Genomic DNA, 19,022 nt, shown 5'->3' with positions numbered 1-19,022 from the left:
TCAACAATGTTTATCAGATGAAGGCTAGACAAGTCAAAGCGAAAAGCCCCAGAACTCTGAGGGATGACTGTGGGAGTTTACAGACTGCCTGTATGCATATTAGCCTTGGGTCTATTTTTAGTAATTAGTAGGTCCCTCTGCTGTGGTCTGTGAATATTCGTGTCTCCCTCTAAATTCTTGTTGAAACCTAATTCTCAAGGTGATTGTACTAGGAGGTGGGGCTTTTGGAGGTGATTAGGTCAAGAGGGTGGAGCCCTTGTGAATGGGATTAGTGCCTTTGTAAAAGACGCATAGAGTTCCCTTATTCCCTCCACCAGGTGAGATTAAAGTGGGTCCTCACCAGACACCAAATTGGCCAGAGCCTTGATCTTGGACAAAATTCCAGAACTGTGAGAAATATATTTCTTTTGCTTATAAGCCACCCAGCCTATTGTCACAGAAGCCTGAAAAGACTCAGACAGCCCTGTCCACATTAGAACAAGCTTTCAAAACAAGACCTAGAAGCCTTCAAAATCATTTCCCCTCATCCACAAAGGCTTTGAAAGCTTAGCTTTCAAGACAGGAAAATCAGACTCTTTTAGCATCAGCATTTATCTTTTTCATTTTTCACATTTGCCTTTCTGAAGCTTTCATGCTTTGGTAAGCCGATGAGAAAACCCTACCTAGGAAAAAATTATCCCTTTGAAAATCTGATGCTTGGGCATTAAGTTGGACACCATCAGCTGGCTAATGTTGAACAGTTTTGGAAAACCATGATTAGCATTTTCAAAGACAAAGCTGATGGAGTTATCTGGAATTCCGATTCCGTAAGATTATTATGTAACAGAATAAAGATTTTACATTCTCCAGTAGATAATCAGCTTAAAAATAAAACTAAAACCACACTGTTACTGACATTTTGGTACCAAGTATCAATATGTAAAGGGCTTTGTTCAGCCAGCCCTTGTAAAAGAGCCTTTTTTTTATCCAGTACTTTTCACATCTAGTTTGTCAATGTTCACATGCACAGGAGAAAGAAGAGGAAGGAAGCTGGGTGAGCATGGATGTACTATACTATTTTTTATGAAAATTGCAGAAAGGCACAGAAAAACACATCAATTGGGATTTGGTAGTAATATTCTAGTGTGGTATTCATTCTTTAGTCTACAATGTTTACATGCTTGTCTAATTTATGGAGCAAACTTTCCAGAGATATTAAGCTAGAGTTAATTAGCCATTGCTAAACTAACCATGCTAGTAAAAAACAATATTTGAAGGTGGATTCTTACATTATACAACAGGACAAAAGCATATGTGACTCACAGGCAAAAATCTAGATGCTTTGAACATGTAGCCCAGGTAAGTACATCAATTCCTTGAACAACGTCGCTTCATTTGATATCATTTCATTAACATTGATGAGATGCTTTAGGAGCTTAACTCTTGTTTATATCAATTAGCTTGTGGTAAAGGTGGTTTTGTTATATGTCGTTTCATTAAGTCACAGAACCTACTGACATAAGTGAGGACTTACTGTACTTTGTAGAGGGTCCAAACTAAAGCCCTAGGAAGAAGGTCTGCGTCCTTGCTTCTTTGTTTCCCAGGTGTGGCCTTGGGCAAGTCCCATAACCTGTCTTGGTTTGTTCCATAAAAATGGAGATAAGCTCTACTAAATTCAGAAGAGTGTGAATGAAAGGCCTTTGTAAAATTTAAGTGCTATATAAAAGTACAGTAAGTACACACAAGGTTCATTAAACATATACTTATAGGCTATTTTGGTTATAAGTGCTATCTGTTTGTGGTTTTGTTGTTTGTTCAAGTTCCTGCAATTCCTGGTTCTTGCTAGGTATGGCTCCCAGCCTCCCTGCCCTTCACATAGCATCAGACCACACTTCCGGCAAAAACCCATCCTGACCACTAGAGGAAGCCTCAAAAACACATTGCTGAGTAATTGTTCAGCCACCTTTTCCCCCAGAACCCTAGATGGTGCTGGGAAACACCAAGCACTTTCCCATGACACCCCTTTCTAATCCTTTTCTTGAGTCTTGTTTTACTAAGACCAGAAAACAACTGTTTTAAAATATAAATCACAATGCTTGACGCAGAAGTGCCCAGCAAATGTAAAAATAGTAACAGTTATTAATACAGAAATATTTTTTATAGCTGCTGTTTTCTCTTTCCCAAGAGACTATAGAACTACCTTGTTTTAAGATATCCTTGAGAAATCAGTTGGGGGGGGGCATAATATGTTAATTACAGTTTGCAGGTGGGAAAATTCAGGCTTTGAATTTTAAGTTTCACTTATCTTCAAAATACCCATGTACTTACATTGCACCACACATATTTTCTCAGTTACATTGATGTGGAAAGTGTTACTTTGAGCCCCATTGTTTAGAATCACACTGAGAGGCTGAACCATATTAATATTAAAAAATTCCAGTACTAAGCTATTTGAAGGAAAAGCAAGAAAGTCAAATTTTATGCAAGCAGTAAATGAGAAACACTGTGGTTTCCCAAACCAAAAATCGCCTATATTCTCAATGTTAACATGGTTGCCACCTTTCACACAGCTTTGTGTGATCTTTGAAAGTTTCACAGACCAAGTAATGTTTTGTTTCCAAATGTGAAGTCATTGTAAGTGGCTTGTCAGTTGGGCTAATTTGACAGCACTCAAGGTTGCGGCAGTAATTGCCATTACTTGTTAAATATTCTAGCAGCATTTGCTGAAGTGTTGAAAGTTTTATGATCATTATGAGAGGATATTCAATTTTTCCCCCCTTGGTTCACTTAATTTTACTTTCAGAGCATTTAGGAAAATGGTCCCTGACAGGTGTGAACTTGAGTTTGAGAACTGACAAAGGAAAAAGGAATTCAGGAATAGGCCATGCAGTGTTAAGATCAAGTAAAAGATATTAGCATTCCTGCTGTTGAAAGCATCCCTTCCAGGGCTGAGATGACTCAAGCCTTTGTAAACCCAGAGACCCAGGTGACTGGAACTGGCTGGCCAAGGGTGTCAGGGTCAACGTGATGCGACCCTAAGGCCATACTCTGACAACCTCTACTCTGAACGGTGGTGTCTAATAGAGTGTTATGTCACAACACAGGGAGGACCCCTCCCGCTGCCCTATTATGGGGACCAGCTGCATGCTCTAACTGTCTATATATATTCTCAAAGAAAGAATTAAAAGATTCCATCCTCCGAGTTATTTTCCAGGTATGCTTACAAGGAGTCTGAGCCTAAAAGGAGTGTTTATATCAGTTAATGGAAACTGGAGGAGGTGTTAGGTCTTTGAATATCTAACTATGATAGTAACTTTTGAGATAAGAAATCACTAATTAACCGAGAGATTTAACACATTTTTATCCAATCCCTGGAGTTATCGGCTTAAAACATTGGATTTAACCCATTCAGCGGAGGCAGGGGATAGTTTCCTATTTCCTAAGGACTATAACAGTTTGTCACACTTCAAAGATTAGCTACAAAAGGCCCTTTATCTTGGGAAGAGTACCCTGTGTAGAAGGAAATAAGATATGAATCCACCCTGCCAGTACACCCCCTAGTGGAATTTCAGCATAGTACAATTTGGGGGGTCCCAAAACATCCTGGGTATTGAGGACTTAGCACAAGCTAGGATGGACTTTCTCACGTACAGATGGTCTAACTGCACCAAAGCCGTGAGCCTTTGCATTTATCCCTCATTGAGCATTCCGAAATGAGCAAACACACAAACCTATACATCTACCCCTACAGACAGCTATCTGGATTAAACAGAGGCTAACTGGCTACTTATCATAGTTGAAAAAGACTTGTAGTTTCCAAAAGACAGAAATTTTAGATGAATCTGCTATTAATATCCCTTAACTCAAGAAAAACTTAAATGAAAAGGGGTTTCCTACTTTTAAAAAATGCATTCTAATTCCCAAGTGAGGTTATTAAAACTGCTTGAAATTAATTTTCTGAGTGCCACATCTTAAAGGATACAATCAAGTTACTAAAGTCAGTTCACTTGAAAACCTGAAGAATGATTAGGGTAAAAACAATGTTAAAGGAAGAGAACTGAGGATGGGGGCAGTTGAGCTTTTAGCCATTGGGTTTGCAGCTCCTCTCCAGGCCCCAGGAACCTAATCCTGCAGTGAGTGGTGAAGGACTGCTATGGGCAATATCCAGGCAGTCTTTCAGAAAAAGCTACTCAATAAGTGTTAGCATGAGCACTGGTTAAAGAATGCTTCCACTTTGACATACCCTATAGATTAATTCCTACCTGGTCAGAAAATGGCTAAAGCCCCGGAGGTAGAAATAGCCAGGGAGAAAAGAATAAATACCAACTTTGCTTCCAGGAATTGAGATGAATAGCACATAATTCAACAAGAGAGCATTCCCTGAACCAGGAATTTGAGATGATTCTACAAGGACTGATCCTTAATATATAAAGATTCCAGTCAACATGAAAACATTATGATTGTGTTCGTTTTCCCAGGAATAAGGATATATTTTGTCAGAGCTATTTAACTTTGTCTCCCAATATGACAGGACTCAAATGGCAGAATAGGTCAATGACCAGGGCTTCTTCAGGGCATAGCAGTGTCCAGCCCTGCTGGACCTCATTGAGGGTACACCAGGGAATATTTAAGTGATGAGCTTGAAGGCAGGTGGAAATTAGCCTTGGGAGGTCTAAGCTGCAGTGTGAATGAACCTGGACTTCACAATTGTCAAGCAAGGGTTTAAGGTAAGTTCCAGTCAGTATAACCTTTAAACAGGCATGTCATAAACTCAAGTCTGCTTAAGTTATGACCCTAGGTTAGAGAGCAATGGTTGGAAATAAGAAAGATGTTAGGAGACTCTTTCCAGAGTCCAGGCAAGAGGTGACAGAAGCATACAAGTGGAGGAAGGAGTGGATAGGAGGGATCAAAGTACATGGAAGCAAGAGAGCTGCCAGGATTTGGTGACCCATGCATGTGTGCAGGATGGACAATTAAAGATACCACTTGTGTCACCAAACCTGATCCTGACCACGCCTGGGGATACAATAAGGGGCAAAAAAGTAGTTCAGTTTTGAGACTTGCTGATATTCGAGAATGCGTGGAACAGGCAAGATAGTTGTGTGAACTTGGGAACTGCCACAGAAATCAGTTGAAGCCACTAAAATAAATAAATCATCCAGTTAGAAGCGCACATTAAGAAGAGGTTTGAACATGCAAGGCTGCACAGTCATTACATTTTGGAGGCAGGGAGGCTAATAGGATTGATGGGAAGAGAAGCAGGAGAAACTGGGCTTATCATGAAAGCTAAAGCATGGAGCTTCAAAGAGATGACCATCCAGAGATGGTCAACAGGGTCATATTCAGCAGAAAGATCAAACTACACATTGGATGTGGTGACTAAGGAGCACTGCTATTTTTTTTCCTATCACACTGGTTACTTAGTAATATCTTCTAAACAATCGAGATAATAATACACAGATGAGAACATATATCAAAGATGTTGGGGAGATTTTTATAGAATGGTTCCCTGCTCACACCAGTCATGTAAAGTGACATCTTATCATGTCAGATATTGATTTCTAGTAGCAGTAGACATGGGCCCAGCAGGTAATATATTATACTAAATACAATAAAAGTTCAATAAGCAGGTGCTCTTATTTTGTGTTACAGGAGGCTATGACATGACTTTGTTAGGTACACAGTCCCAGGTAGTCAAGTAGTTACTATTTAAAGAGATGTTTTACTCAATTTTTAACTGTGACCACAAGAATTAATAAGACAAAGTAGGCTTACCCTACGTCAATTTAGAGTTCAGTTCAAGACATAAAAAGCCTTTATTTCTGAAGCTCAAACATTTGATTTTTATGCATCTATTTATTTAATAACAGAAGCCAGCGCTAGTATAGACTTTAAAAGGGACCTTGGGCCCTGGCTGGTGTGGCTCAGTGGACTAAGTGCTGGCCTGTGAACTGAAATGTCACTGGTTCAATTCCCAGTCAGGACACGTGCCTGGCTTGTGGGCCAGGTCCCCACTTGGAGGTGTGTAAGGGGAAACTGATCAGTGTATCTCTCACATACTGACATTTCTTTCCTTCTCTTTCTCCCTCCACTCTCTCTAAAAATAAAATCTTAAAAAAAAAGAGGCCTTGAATGGCAAGTTTTTAGGGTTATCCTAAGACAGGAAAACAATGCTCTATAAAAATATATAGTCTAACAATTTTTAAACAATTTTTAATATCATGATTTGGAGGAGGAAGCATTGGGTATACAATTTTATTGAATAATTTAGAAATAATTTTTAAAAAATCTAAATTTAAGAGGCCATGAACAAAACTAGGTTTCTCTAACCAGAGAACAGAACTATAGTATTTGAGATTAAAATCTAGTAAATCACAAAAAAATCTTGAACATTAATGATTAGGAACCATTCATGAGATATTAGGTACTAATGTCGCTAAGTGCTACATTACTCAGATCTACTAGTGGGCTTTTACTTTTCCTGGATGGATTTTAACTAAATAGACTTTAGACATTTGGATATAGATAAATGCCAAATTCAGTAATTAGTATTTTAAAACTGTGAAACCTTTTAAGTTAAGTGGTCTATTAATTAACTACCAATTATCTTGTCTGACTACCATATCAATAGAAGTAAATTACAGACTAGCTATTTGACAGATTTAGTCCTTTGCAATGCAAAATTTTTTCAGAACATAAAAGGCCTGCAGCTAAATGCTTTTGCTTCCCCCTTTTGGTTAATCAGGGATCAATGTGCTGCTCACGTAGACAGGCCAAATGACTTTACCTTTTAGAAACAGCAAGCTAAGATTCTACTTTTTTTAAAGAAAAACAAGAGAAGCTATGTTAATGTTCTGGGAAAGACATGGGTTTGTAGTTCCTGTGTGGAGGCCAACTTTCCATATTTTGAAGAAGACTAGGGAGATATTTTCAAACTTTTGCATTTCATCAAATACAGAAAGCCTAAGATGGTTCCTATGATTATGGCAAACAAAGTGCATTGACTGTGTACATTCTCCATGGTCTTGTCCTCACCATGAATGTTGCACAACACATTATGCTGACTAGAACCTACCCCAAATCTATCACTTCTTAACTGGTAACCAAGAGAAGGCTCCTAGCAGAGTTGATGATGGAAGAGTATGGGAGGATGAAGAGTCACAGCAGACTGGAGGGCTGTGCAGAATAATGCCAAGTACTGTAAAAACTGCCAATGTGCATGGAAATAGCAATAAGCAAGGAAAGAGTCAGAGTGGGGATCTTCTTCTCGAGGCCCAGTCACTGGGAAATAGGAGTAGTTGCCAGACATTCAACTTGAGCTTAATTCAAATCAGCATGTACACACCAGCCTTCTCAGAGTTGCTAGGCTCACACCACTGAGCAGATTTAATACACTATGGTAAAAATGAGCATATAGGTGGGGCAAGGAGAATGGAAAAATTTAATAGGGAAACAAAAGGAGATACAAACAATAATGAATGTGAGCCAGCCCCACTTTGAAATCTCATCAATCTTACCCAACTTAAATTAGTCTAGCATAATGCTTACCTTTTGAAATTTCAGAAGATAGACCCATGAGCATTCTCTGAACAGGTTATCTTCTAAATGTTTAAGAAGAAGCCTCGCCTTTATTACTAAATATTTATTGAGTGACTTATGAGTAGAGATCTGTGCCAGATAAGGGAAAACAAACAGATGCACATAACAAACTGCCTTCAGACGGCTTGCCATCTAGGTCGGGGTTTCAGAGCACAAGGTATGAAAAGTTACATCAGAGAACACATACTATACACCAAAGGGTGGGAATGACAACAGAGGCTGCAAGAGATTCACAGCAAGAAGAGAAAAGGCTTCAACAAGTCATTCAACTGCAGCTTTATAGGAAAACAAAAGGTTGGACAAGACGGTCTCTAAAGACCCTTGCAGTTCTAATACACAAAAATGTCAGAGAAGGGCTGGAGTGGTGAGGGAAGGTTATACGAACAGCTTGAGCTAGGCCTTCAAAGGTAGATAGAATGGGGAAGGGGGCCTTTCAGGCAACAGTGTGAGGAATGGTTTGGAATTAGCGGCATCCACAGCGTTTTGGTGAATGTCCACATGACACCCACATGGTTTTCTCTTTCGCTGCACATGTCTTTAACTCTGGGTCAGGACTGCATACTATTGATTCTATGAAAACAGACAACAACTGCTACTTAAGAGTCTGGCTCAAGATGATCTGTTCAAATTACCAAGCAAGTCTTCCCTCAGCTGATCTACTTTTTAAAATGTTTTGGGCAACATCTTTTCCCCACCTGGTTACAGTAGAAAGACACAATGGTTATTTTTCTGGAAGCGGAACAGCACATGCCAACACTGCACATCTCTGAGCTTACCATGAACATTTTCCTGAGAGGACTACTGGAAGGGAAGCTGAATTCAGGTGGCTCTTAGGCCATATAAATCCCCCCCCCCCCATAAAAATCACTGTATAAATTATAATTCTTCTTCTACATTTTAGTTACTAGATCTCAACTTCTTAAAAGGTTTCTAAGTCTTGGCAAGAAGTTAAAAATTCCAACTTGAAAATGAATTTTCTGACTCAATATTGAAAATAAATTCTTAACTTCAGATGCTTGGGGGAAAAACAGCTGGAGAATTCAGGAGCCTCCCATATTTTAATATGAAGTGATGTCATTACTGTCAAGGCTTCCAAGAACTCCCTAAATTGTGTAGTTAAACAACATCTCAAAGCCAAAAGGCCTTTGGGAAGGTGATTTGTTTCTTCTTGCTGTATAAATTCAGCTCCTCAATAATTTTGCTATTGCAGATTTAATTTTCTCCTTAGTTACAAAATAGCCTGATGTTTAAGGTATAAGTACATTAACTGATGTGCATTTTCAAAGCTAAAGCTATGGATTTTCTGTGCTTAACACATTCTAAATTAGCTCTTATTTCATAGAATGTTTAGAGAACAGAAACTGCTTTCCTCTTACAAGTATCTAACTGAGAGTCAAATGGGAGTTCTTTAAAAATCTGATTCCATTTGAAATTTTTTACAATTCAACAAAATAGTCATGCAGAGAAAATAGGCAAGAGGGTTAAACTTTAGCGTATTTTGTATAGGTAAATGTTTCTAGGTTCGGAAACTGTGCATCATCCCAGTGAAATGTTACTGGAAAAGACCAGTCCTGGTGTCTTAATATGGCTCATAACTAGCCTACTGATGGCTGAATATCTGTTTAAAGATAAATAAGTTGACTGAAATCAACTCAGGTTTCTATGGCAGTTTCATCCTTATCATCTTCAAATATGAAAACTTCAGTCCACCTGCAAATTATGTACATCTTTTATCAAACAATCAAATGGTCATTGTTTTACACAGAATAATAAACACACAAGATTCTTGATAAGCTGTACTGCCCAGTTTGTTCAGTTGTACTGGCCTTTCCTTGTCTGACCCCACCTCCTTTCTTCACCTGCCACCTGTTCTTGTGGACCCCAAGGCAGCAAGGACTTTTATTCATTCCCCACCCACACTGCACCCAACACACACACACACACACACACACACACACACACTCCCTATGCACACACAAACACACTTAAATCCCCCAAACTGTATCTGGTAATCTCCTTCCTCCTATAAAACATGATAATTAGTTCAAGTCATTTATATGTTCATTTCTTGAGGTATGAAAATGAATTAAATAAACTTCATGTTTGAAAATAAAACATACAAACTTCTTCCAGAATCAGAAAAATGGTTTGGTGTTCAAGGAGCAACATTTGAATAAGTACTTCTAAAACCAGATTAAGTTTTAAGCAGTTGCTAAAAAACTAATGACGTTTATTGTGACCTATTTAGGAGAAACAGTTGTTTGTTGTGTTCGATTAGAAGGCTAATCTGCCTATGGAAAAACAAAACAAAACATACCATCCTCTCTCCTTACCCTTTCTTTATCAGATCCTATCTGTCTACAAAAGTAAAGGGGAAATATTATGGAGGAAGAAAAGCATAAAGTGGATCGACAATGTACAGTTACAGACAGGGAAGGGTTTCACAACTACCACTACTGAATCATTTCAGTTGAAAAACTGAGATTAGTTTTTGTCCCCAGAACAGTAGAAAGCCTGCCTTCTCATTCTTATTTGCTATCGTAGTTCTCATGTTCTAACCATCATCTAGAAGCTGATATGATTTAAGCCCCTAGTCCACCAGACCTCACAATCCTCCTGCCCCTATAATAGTGACTCTGTGGTCCTATCAGGGTGACTTCTGTCTAAGAGAGGCATCTTCTAAGCTGAGATGTACTCCAATAGAACAATGTCCCAGACCCTGAGATGGTCAATGGATGTTAAGTGCCTGCCAGGGTGGCCTGACCGCTCCCAGTGGACCACAAATGCTGATCTCAGACTCTTTGGCACTTCCCAAAATGTGGCTGAGCAGTAATTTGGAAGCCTAAACTCTGACTTTAGGAATTCATAGGAACAACCAATGTTTTACAAACTCAACAGAAAGTAAAATAAACAAACCCAGGATTTTATGCTTCCTCTTGTTATTTTTATGGCAGTCTTTCAAACTAGTTCAAAATGTTCAGTCCTCTACCCTCACAAGAAATACTGAATTGGGGGGCGGGGGGAAGCAAACAGCTATTTAATAGTAACTGGTGTACGATGTCATTCACCATGGGGAATAGTGAGTTAGAAGGAAGCTTTGTGGAGCAATGTGCAGGTGGCTTTCAGGCTGGTACTGAAGTCTCTCTCCTTCCCAAGCTTCTCATTGAGGAGGGCCCAGAAATGAAAATAAGGATGTTTATATTTACCCAGAAGTGTGCGTGGCAATTGACCATCATGGTTCTCTCAATGAGCTCATCAGGACATTCCAGGAGGTGATGCCCAGAGACCACACCGGCATTATTGACCAGGACTGAGACCTCACCAACCTCCTTGCGGACCCTTTCGGCCGTCAGGTAGACATTCTCCCTCTTTCCCACATCACAGGTGTAGGTAAAAACCTGCAGGTTACAGTGGGGCAGAATTTCTTCCTCACCATTCCCAGCTGTCCTCAGAAGTCCAGACGAGCAGCAGGGGGGAAAAATGCAACAGGGGGTGGGGGTGGGGTTGCAAAACGTAAGTCACATGTTAATCAGTAGGACAAAGATCACACAAAACAAAAATACTACAGTGAGCTTCAAATTTCTAACACTGCAAGACTTGCCAATGACTGAACTTACAGCTGCCTTCCTCCCCTAGAAGTCTTGGGGAATTAGAGCAATTTGCTGGAGAACTTTGCTTAGGGGAAAATCATGTAACTGTGACAAGCCCAATACAAGTCAGACCTCATGGGATCAGCTTCCTGGGGCTAAAGACACCTGGAAAGAACTGATATCTGCCCAGAGAGTTAACACCCCTCCTCCCAAACACACACACACTACACTCTCCTTGTTTGTAGGGAAAAGTGGCCAGAAGTGGCTTTTACTTTTTATTTAGATGTGCACCCTCAAAATAAAAACTCACCTCAAGGCTCACAAATTAAAACTGTAATTAATCATCTGAATTCACTCAGAGCCAAGAAATGAACCTAAAGTTTTTCATGAAAAGTAGAGGTCACACTGGTGTTCTAACCAGGATAGCACCATCACACAAATCAAGCTCACAGGTAAATATGCCATTTTAGCACACAAGAACTCAATTGAAAAACCAAAATCTCTTTCCTGGAAAACAAATACCACTATCTCTTAGGTTTTGGCAGGGAGCACAAAAATCTGTATTTGCTGCCCTCCAAACCATTGTTGAAGATGTAACATTTTTAACCTTTGATTTTCTAGCCTAAAAAGCAAGTGCCACTAATTTTGGTGACAATGATCATCACAGGGTAGGAGTGGTGCCCAACTTAATCTTCCCTGTATAGTTCAACGTTTTCCTTCGAAATAAAAGATTTTGTCAAAAAGCAAGAGCGATTATCAAATTTCCTGGACCAGTACTTATGGTTGCTTATTGGCCCCACTTTGATTTATTTTTAAAGTCTCAGATTCAGGCCAATTCATAAATATACAAAAATGCAGATTTCCTGAGGTTACCAAAAACATGGAATAAATTTACAAAAAGGCTTAAATCCTTCAAGCACTTTGTCTTAAGAGGCAGAGCGTCTTTCAATCAGGCAAAGTATGTAGCTAAAGTACCTATCTCTGGTGAAACAATGTAATTATTTTCTCATGGTTGAAGTTATAGTGAAATCAGTGCTGCCCCTAGTCTAAGAGGTTCAAGCCACATTAACATATATACGTGCATCCATCGACTCTAAGGACAACTTCCCAGATAAGTTTCCCATCGCAAAGGCGATGGAGGCATTTCTTTAGGATTCAAACCTGTGAAAACAAGTTCCCTCTGCCTTCCCCGTCCTCCGAGGGATTAGGAAACCCCACAGTCGTCCCCAAAGAGACAGGATCTCCTTTACAAAAAGGGTTTGGCATACTTTCCCTTTCTAAAACAGAGTCATATTCCTTTATCGAGAAAAATCCACTCGCATAAGTCCGAGTCGGTGTGGAGAGTGGTTATCTTTCTCGAGAGCCACTGACTGTGACAGTGGGTTCCGGGGCCCTCCCGGGTGGGCGCGGGGGCGGGGAGAGGCTTGACCAACTATGCTGGGCGCAGGTCCTAGTTACCTTGCAGCGCTGCAGCGTCCGCCGCCTCCAGGTCTCGGTAGATGTGGCGCACCATGCCCGCGGTCTCCTCGTTGCTCTGAGTGTTGATGTCCCAGAGCACCAGTAGCGCCCGGCGCCGGGCAAACTCTAGGGCAAAGAGGCGGCCCAGGCCGCTGCCGGCGCCGGTGATCAGGCACACCTGGCCTGCCACACTCTTCTCCTTGGGCCGCACCAGCCAGCGCGCTGCGGCCAGCACGAACGCCCAGAGCACTTTGAAAGTGACCACGAAGAACTCCACCACGATGTTCATCGCGAAGTCCAAGGCAATGCACGAGCCCAGCGCCCACGTTCGCGCCCACCCCGCGCCAGAGAGCCCGGCTCCCCACCCCGGGGAGTCTGTAAGAGCGACCCGTACTAGAAGTCTGGGTCCCGCGCCTACCCCCGAGGTGCCCGCCGGGCTGGAGTGCGCGGGGCCACTCCCGCACGGGCTCCGCGCGGTGGCCCCGGGCTGTGCCCGCTGCAGTAGCTGCCGGGGTTCGACGCCTCCTGTAGGCAGTCGCCTGCCCGTCCCGGAGCGCCCTCCCGGCCGGCGAGTCCCGATGCTGCGGCGGTGACAGCCCCGAGTTAGGCGGCGCGCGCTGCCCTCATGGCTAAGCCGCAGCCGCACAAGAGTTCCCGGAGCCGGCGCAGCGACTCCTTTTCACCCGGGGGAGGGGCGCGCGGCGGAGACTGCACCCGCCGGCTGGCCGCCGTGGGAGTTGTCAACTTGACCCAAGTTGCGAGAGGGTGGGAGGGTGGGGTGCGGGGCAGCGGGAGAGCCGGAAAGGGGAGACTCGCTCTGCGCAGGCGAGCGGTGCCCAAACGCTGGCAGCTGCCCCCGCAGTCTGGTGTCCCCCTGCCCTGCACTCCCTGCTGCTGTCACTCGGGCACCCGGCTCCGCAGCGAGGCGCCACTCGCAAGTCAGAGCGCTCCCAACCGCCTCTGAGCGGGCTCCACGCTCCTCGCTATATAACCCGCGACCGGGAAGAGCCTGCGGCAGCATCTGCCCTCCCTCCGCTCGGCCCTCCCCGCCCCCGGGCGCACCCCGCCCCCGGCCCAGCCCCCAGCCCGCCAGCCGTCAGCCGAACGGCGGCGGGGCAGAGCCCCTCTCTCATGGCCGTGGCCGCAGCTTCCAGCCCTCGTCGCTCCCTTCGCGGCTCACGCCCCCTGCCGTGGGGTGTCCCGGCCTCCGCCTGCCAGGCCCGGTAGTTGGCAGCGCCCCGGCCATCCTCCTCCGGGCGTCCGATCCTCGCTGTCCCTGTCTCACCACTTTCCTTAACCTTGGGACACTGGACGGCTCCACCTGCAATCAGGCGCTGCAGAAGACAGCCCCTCACGCTTGAGGAACGAAAGGACCTCGGCAGCAAGGCAACCTAGGTGCCGGAGGCTGTGACTGGGTTTGACAGAACCGAAAAGGCAGTTAAAGTCGGGTCTCGGGAGCGACTTAGACTCGCAGATAGCCCTTTGCAATGTGGGCCAAAAGACTGTCATTTTCTTTGGCTGGAATCACGACCGTGGTGGCTGCCTGGAGTCCCAGCCAAGCGTAGCCCTCTCACCGGGTGGGCGAGAGAACGGATACATGCTGGGATTTGTAGTTCGCACCCCAGCGGCGTGTTAATTGCATACATTAGTGATTGGAATTCTCTCTGTACCGGGTTAAACGCAGCTTGAGGACTAGGACCCCGAATAGTCAAGGTGTCAGCACTTTTTGCTCATATGTTGATTAAAGAGTATCTAATACATGCTTTTTTCCCCCCATAAAATTTTATCCTGAACTTGATCCTAAGAGGCTGAATAGGGCATTTCTGAATTTTGTGTCTCCAAGTTCTCAGTTCTGACTTCTTTTCTGGCTTATCCTGGAATACCTATGAGTCGTGGGGCTTCACGCGCTGTCTTTAAGTGAACAGTGCGCATGCGCTAACTTCCTCTTTTTTATTTCCGGCTGGAACCATGGAGGGTGCGGAGTAAGTCGCTTAGAGAATCCACTTAGAGAATCCTCTTCCATCCCCTAGACCGGAGACCTCTTGGCTCACTGTCTCGTGGTCCATCTGTAGACTGTATCTTTGCCCACTTATCTGTGTGTTTATGACGTCCTGTGACACTGGTGGTGGCCAGAGGCTAACATGGGGTCCAGGAGGCCTTGGGGCGGAGGTTTAGGAGTTATTGGAAACGAGGAGAGGTGTGAGAGTTGAGTATGTGTGGAGTCGGCTGGTTGTCCAGTCCACTCTGATATGAGTTCGCGCTTGGCTGGTACTTGGTCTGGGTGTCCCTGCCGTTGGGCCTTCGCTCTCAGCATGTGGAGCTTGAGGCTTAAACCAGGATAGTACTGGGATTTCTTTGTTGTTTTCTGGAGTTATCTTATTTTTTTTTTTTATTTTTGAGAAGCCTAAGACCTCGTTAGAAGTTTGGGGATCAGTGTCTTGAAGTAGTTTCTCATTGTCGTGGGGAGGGAGGCTGGGACTGGGCTGTCTTTGCGACTGTCGGTTAAGTAATGTCCTTGTTAAAGGTGATTGTTAGCAAAGACATTGCCTAAAGTCTGCATCTCGTGCTGTAGCAGACTAGAACAATTAAAGGTACTAGTGTTAGAGCCACTGATAATAGTGCTGTTAAGTGACGCTCAGTACAGAATGGGAATGGTGCAGTGCTGTGAGCTTTTTGAAGTATTAACATTGTTTGTGAACGCTAGAGAGAAGAAGAAGAAGGTTCCTGCTGTGCCAGAAACCCTTAAGAAAAAGCGAAGGAATTTCGCAGAGCTGAAAATCAAGCGCCTGAGAAAGAAGTTTGCCCAAAAGATGGTAAGGAAAACTTTTTTGAGGTACTTGCCCTGTAAGAAGAGGCTTTGGGGTTGGAAAGGAGGAGGGTGTTAGTCTTAACAGGACTTCTTTACTTCACCTGCTGTACCGGTGAGCTTGGTTAGCTCATCAAAGTGGCATCTGCTTTTCAGAATGTTAGTGCAAATTAGCAAGAAAAAAGTTGCAAGGGAAGATGTGTTTTCTTCTAAGAAAATGGTATTGCTAATTGTGTTTGGGAGCTGAAAGTCAGATGACTAACTGATCGTTCATTTTCAGCTTCGAAAAGCAAGGAGGAAGCTTATCTATGAAAAAGCTAAGCACTATCACAAGGAATATAGGCAGATGTACAGAACTGAGATTAGAATGGCTAGAATGGCAAGAAAAGCTGGCAACTTCTATGTACCTGCAGAACCCAAATTGGCATTTGTCATCAGGATCAGAGGGTAAGTTTGCTTTTTACTGCAGTCTGGTTTTGAAGGGAAAACAGCCATCCCAGCAAAATTAAACATTACTTCTACAGGCCTTGGTTCTGGAATAAAAGTACTTTGGGGGTAGCTTGAATAAGGGGGCAATATTTTAATGGTTTAATTGGAAGACTTGTGCCCAAAGCTCGTAGCCATTCTCTAATTGAGCACTGGACTTGAATTCAGTGTCCTTGTGATGAAGTTCGAAAGTACTAAAATGTAGACTTGTGTTAACTAAGAAGTGGTAAAAGGGTCAGAGGAAGTTTAAATGTCATAGGTTTGTGTCCAAAGACAATTTACTTTGAAAAGGAGGCAAACTGGGAGTGGCAATAGGAAAATTTACCTAAAGGAGGAAAAACACCAGTGGTCTTGGTAACATGAAAGGATTTCTGTGTACTTAGGTTAGACTTGTGTTGTCCAGAATTTTAATACTTTCTTATTAATAAAGATTCTTATAAAATGCCAAGTGAATTTTTGGTCTTTTTTTCACTGCAGTATCAATGGTGTGAGCCCAAAGGTCCGAAAAGTGCTGCAGCTTCTTCGCCTTCGCCAGATCTTCAATGGTACATTTGTTAAGCTCAACAAGGCTTCAATTAACATGCTGAGGATTGTGGAACCATATATTGCATGGGGGTAAGTCTGTCTTTTCCTTTGAATTCTGTTTGGTAAATTGGCTATGTTAAGCAAGATGAATTTTAGGTGTTTTGACAATAATAACCATATTCTTTGGTTATTTATGTTTGTTTTTCATATTTCAGGTACCCTAACCTGAAGTCAGTAAATGAATTGATCTACAAGCGTGGGTATGGAAAAATCAACAAAAAACGAATTGCCCTGACAGATAATGCATTGATTGCTCGATCTCTTGGTAAGTTCTATCTCTTTGAGGAAAAGTTTGATATTAGATGAATAAATTGATGTTTTCTGGTGTCTTATGGCCCTGTATTTTTCCCTTTAACTCTTCCATCCTATAATTGTGCTTGTTGAATACCTTAACTGTTAATAATATTTGCAAAGTCCTAACCATATTAAATAACCGTAAAATGTTCAGGAAAATATGGCATAATCTGCATGGAGGATCTGATTCATGAGATATATACTGTTGGAAAACACTTCAAAGAAGCAAACAACTTCCTGTGGCCCTTCAAATTATCTTCTCCACGAGGTGGAATGAAGAAAAAGACCACCCATTTTGTAGAAGGTGGAGATGCGGGTAACAGGGAGGACCAGATCAACAGGCTTATTAGAAGGATGAACTAAGGTGAGCAACTTCTTGAGAAGTTTACTTAATACTACAGTAAAAGTGATATAATCTCAAAAGTGTTTTCTCTATTAAATGTTGATAAGGTTTTGGTTGAGTTCTAATCCATATATTTAGTTAGGGGGGTGGGAATCAGCCATCTCACATGGTTACAGTTGGTTTGGTTATTCCTTTTGAGGATATTTATGGAGGGAAGGAAAAGCCTGTTTTTCCTACTTAAAAAGAAACTGGATTGGTACTTCCTTATAGCTTCCTAATTTTTAATTCTTAGCTGTTAAAGTGGTTTCTTTAATAATAAGTTTTTTTTCCCTTTCAGGTATCTACCCTGGTCATTTTTGTAATCTGGTCAGTTAATAAACAAGAACTGCTTTAAAATTGACATGTATTGTCTTGGTGATTTTTTTGTTAGCCTATTTCTGCTGTCCCTTAACTATTGTGGCACCACTTCTGATGTGATAAAATTAAGCCCCAATCAACAACCATTGCATCCAAAATTTAAGGTTCATTTTGTAGCTTGTGAAAAACATTTCTTGGATTCAGGAAAGACGTTCTGTATGAAAGGAATTTTATTTCTACAATTTGGAATTGTGCTATTGAGGTAGCTTTTTGCCTAGTTCACAGGCTTTTGTGCATCATGACTTGTAGGTAAGGTAATAAAAGCAACTTACATACACAAATAAATTGCTGAAATTCCATTTTTTCAGGCTTTGGCTTGCCTATAAAATACCATGTAAATGTGATTTTATATTGTTTTGTGTCTTCTGTCCATATATCAGTAAATTTTCCATTACATATTGTATATATTACGAAGGAAGAAATTAGTGCCCACTGATGCGAGTTATTTTGGTGCACCTAAAGTGAAACTAGTGAGCAAAAACTTTAAATAATGAGTTTTGGTATTTTATAAATTCTTTTATGTTTTGCATGTCATCTTACCTGTTAGTGAACTGAAAGTTTACAGTGTAACATAAAGTGTACATGCAATAACAGTAACAACTTTTTGTAGTCTTCAATGATTGTACCAGAGGTATAGTGCATATGAAACAGATACCCTGTTAAATTCTTTTGATGCTTTTGTACCAGAATCATTACTTTTTCATATTTGAAAGTTGCTGGACAAATATATGTAAGAATTTCTGTAAATTATTCGGTGTGGAAGCTGTTTCTCTGCACTGGTGAGTTTAGAGTCAGTGAATTCTAGAGAGAAATTAAAGTCTTTTATTTACTTTTAAAGATTACATTTCTTTATTTTAGAGGGGAAGATAGGGAGAAAGAGAGAAAAACCTTGACTTATTGCCTCTTGCATTTGCCCTGACCAAGAATCTAACCAGTGACCTTTGACTCTGTGGGGTCATGGTCAACCTACTGAGCCATGCCAGCCAGGGTAAGGTCCTTAAGTTCATAAAATCAGTGTTACATGTCTGAGTGTACAAGTGGTCTGCAAGAAATTTTGTCTTAGAAAACAGTGGATAAATGTACAAAAAATTAGCATATGTTAATTTCCAGGTGGAGCCTAAGAGTTGAGTTTGGAAGTTACCTGTTTTGTTTTACTACTTAGGCAGCTAGAGTACAGCCTTTGTTCATCCAGTATCTTGAAAGGTAGAAGTGGCTCAGAAGAAAGAAAATTTCGTTGTTGTATAAAGTTGTACAAATGGCATATTGCTAACTACCATGGGTAGGTGGGTGAAACTAAATGATGTAGGAATTGGGATAGTATTAAGTAGAAGTGAAACTCGAGGGGTGGTGGCATTCAACACAGCTTGCCTTAAACAATTTTTTTAGAGCAGTAATAGATTCACAGTGGATTGAGGTTAGATATACTAGTCCCCCTTATCCACAGGGGATATGTTTCAAGGTCCCC

The 19,022-nt window shown here is 41.9% G+C and overlaps 2 protein-coding genes across 2 annotated transcripts in view; one reads left to right on the top strand and one right to left on the bottom strand.

Annotated features, from left to right (window-relative positions):
• RDH10 (retinol dehydrogenase 10) overlaps positions 1 to 12,915 on the bottom strand; it is a 28,656-nt gene extending 15,741 nt beyond the window's left edge. The window contains exons 1-2 of the mRNA XM_045849463.1: positions 12,627 to 12,915; positions 10,785 to 11,020 (exon numbers count right to left, since the gene is read on the bottom strand). Of these exons, the coding sequence (XP_045705419.1) occupies positions 10,785 to 11,020; positions 12,627 to 12,915 (525 nt within the window). The remainder of the gene's footprint in view (positions 1 to 10,784; positions 11,021 to 12,626) is intronic.
• A 1,602-nt stretch (positions 12,916 to 14,517) lies between these two features.
• Positions 14,518 to 17,540, top strand: RPL7 (ribosomal protein L7). The gene is made up of 7 exons (XM_045849528.1): positions 14,518 to 14,608; positions 15,331 to 15,439; positions 15,713 to 15,879; positions 16,396 to 16,533; positions 16,659 to 16,768; positions 16,952 to 17,161; positions 17,478 to 17,540. Exons 1-6 carry the CDS (start codon positions 14,595 to 14,597, stop codon positions 17,158 to 17,160), a joined length of 747 nt encoding a protein of 248 aa, XP_045705484.1. The 5' UTR covers positions 14,518 to 14,594; the 3' UTR covers position 17,161; positions 17,478 to 17,540.
• Positions 17,541 to 19,022: the final 1,482 nt, after the last annotated feature.

Source organism: Phyllostomus hastatus, unplaced genomic scaffold (genome assembly GCF_019186645.2).
Source record: "Phyllostomus hastatus isolate PE091 unplaced genomic scaffold, TTU_PhHast_1.1 phas_contig_65, whole genome shotgun sequence".
Classification (NCBI taxonomy): domain Eukaryota; kingdom Metazoa; phylum Chordata; class Mammalia; order Chiroptera; family Phyllostomidae; genus Phyllostomus; species Phyllostomus hastatus.
The sequence above is the reverse complement of the archived record's forward strand: the minus strand, read 5'-3'. Positions and strand labels throughout refer to the sequence as shown.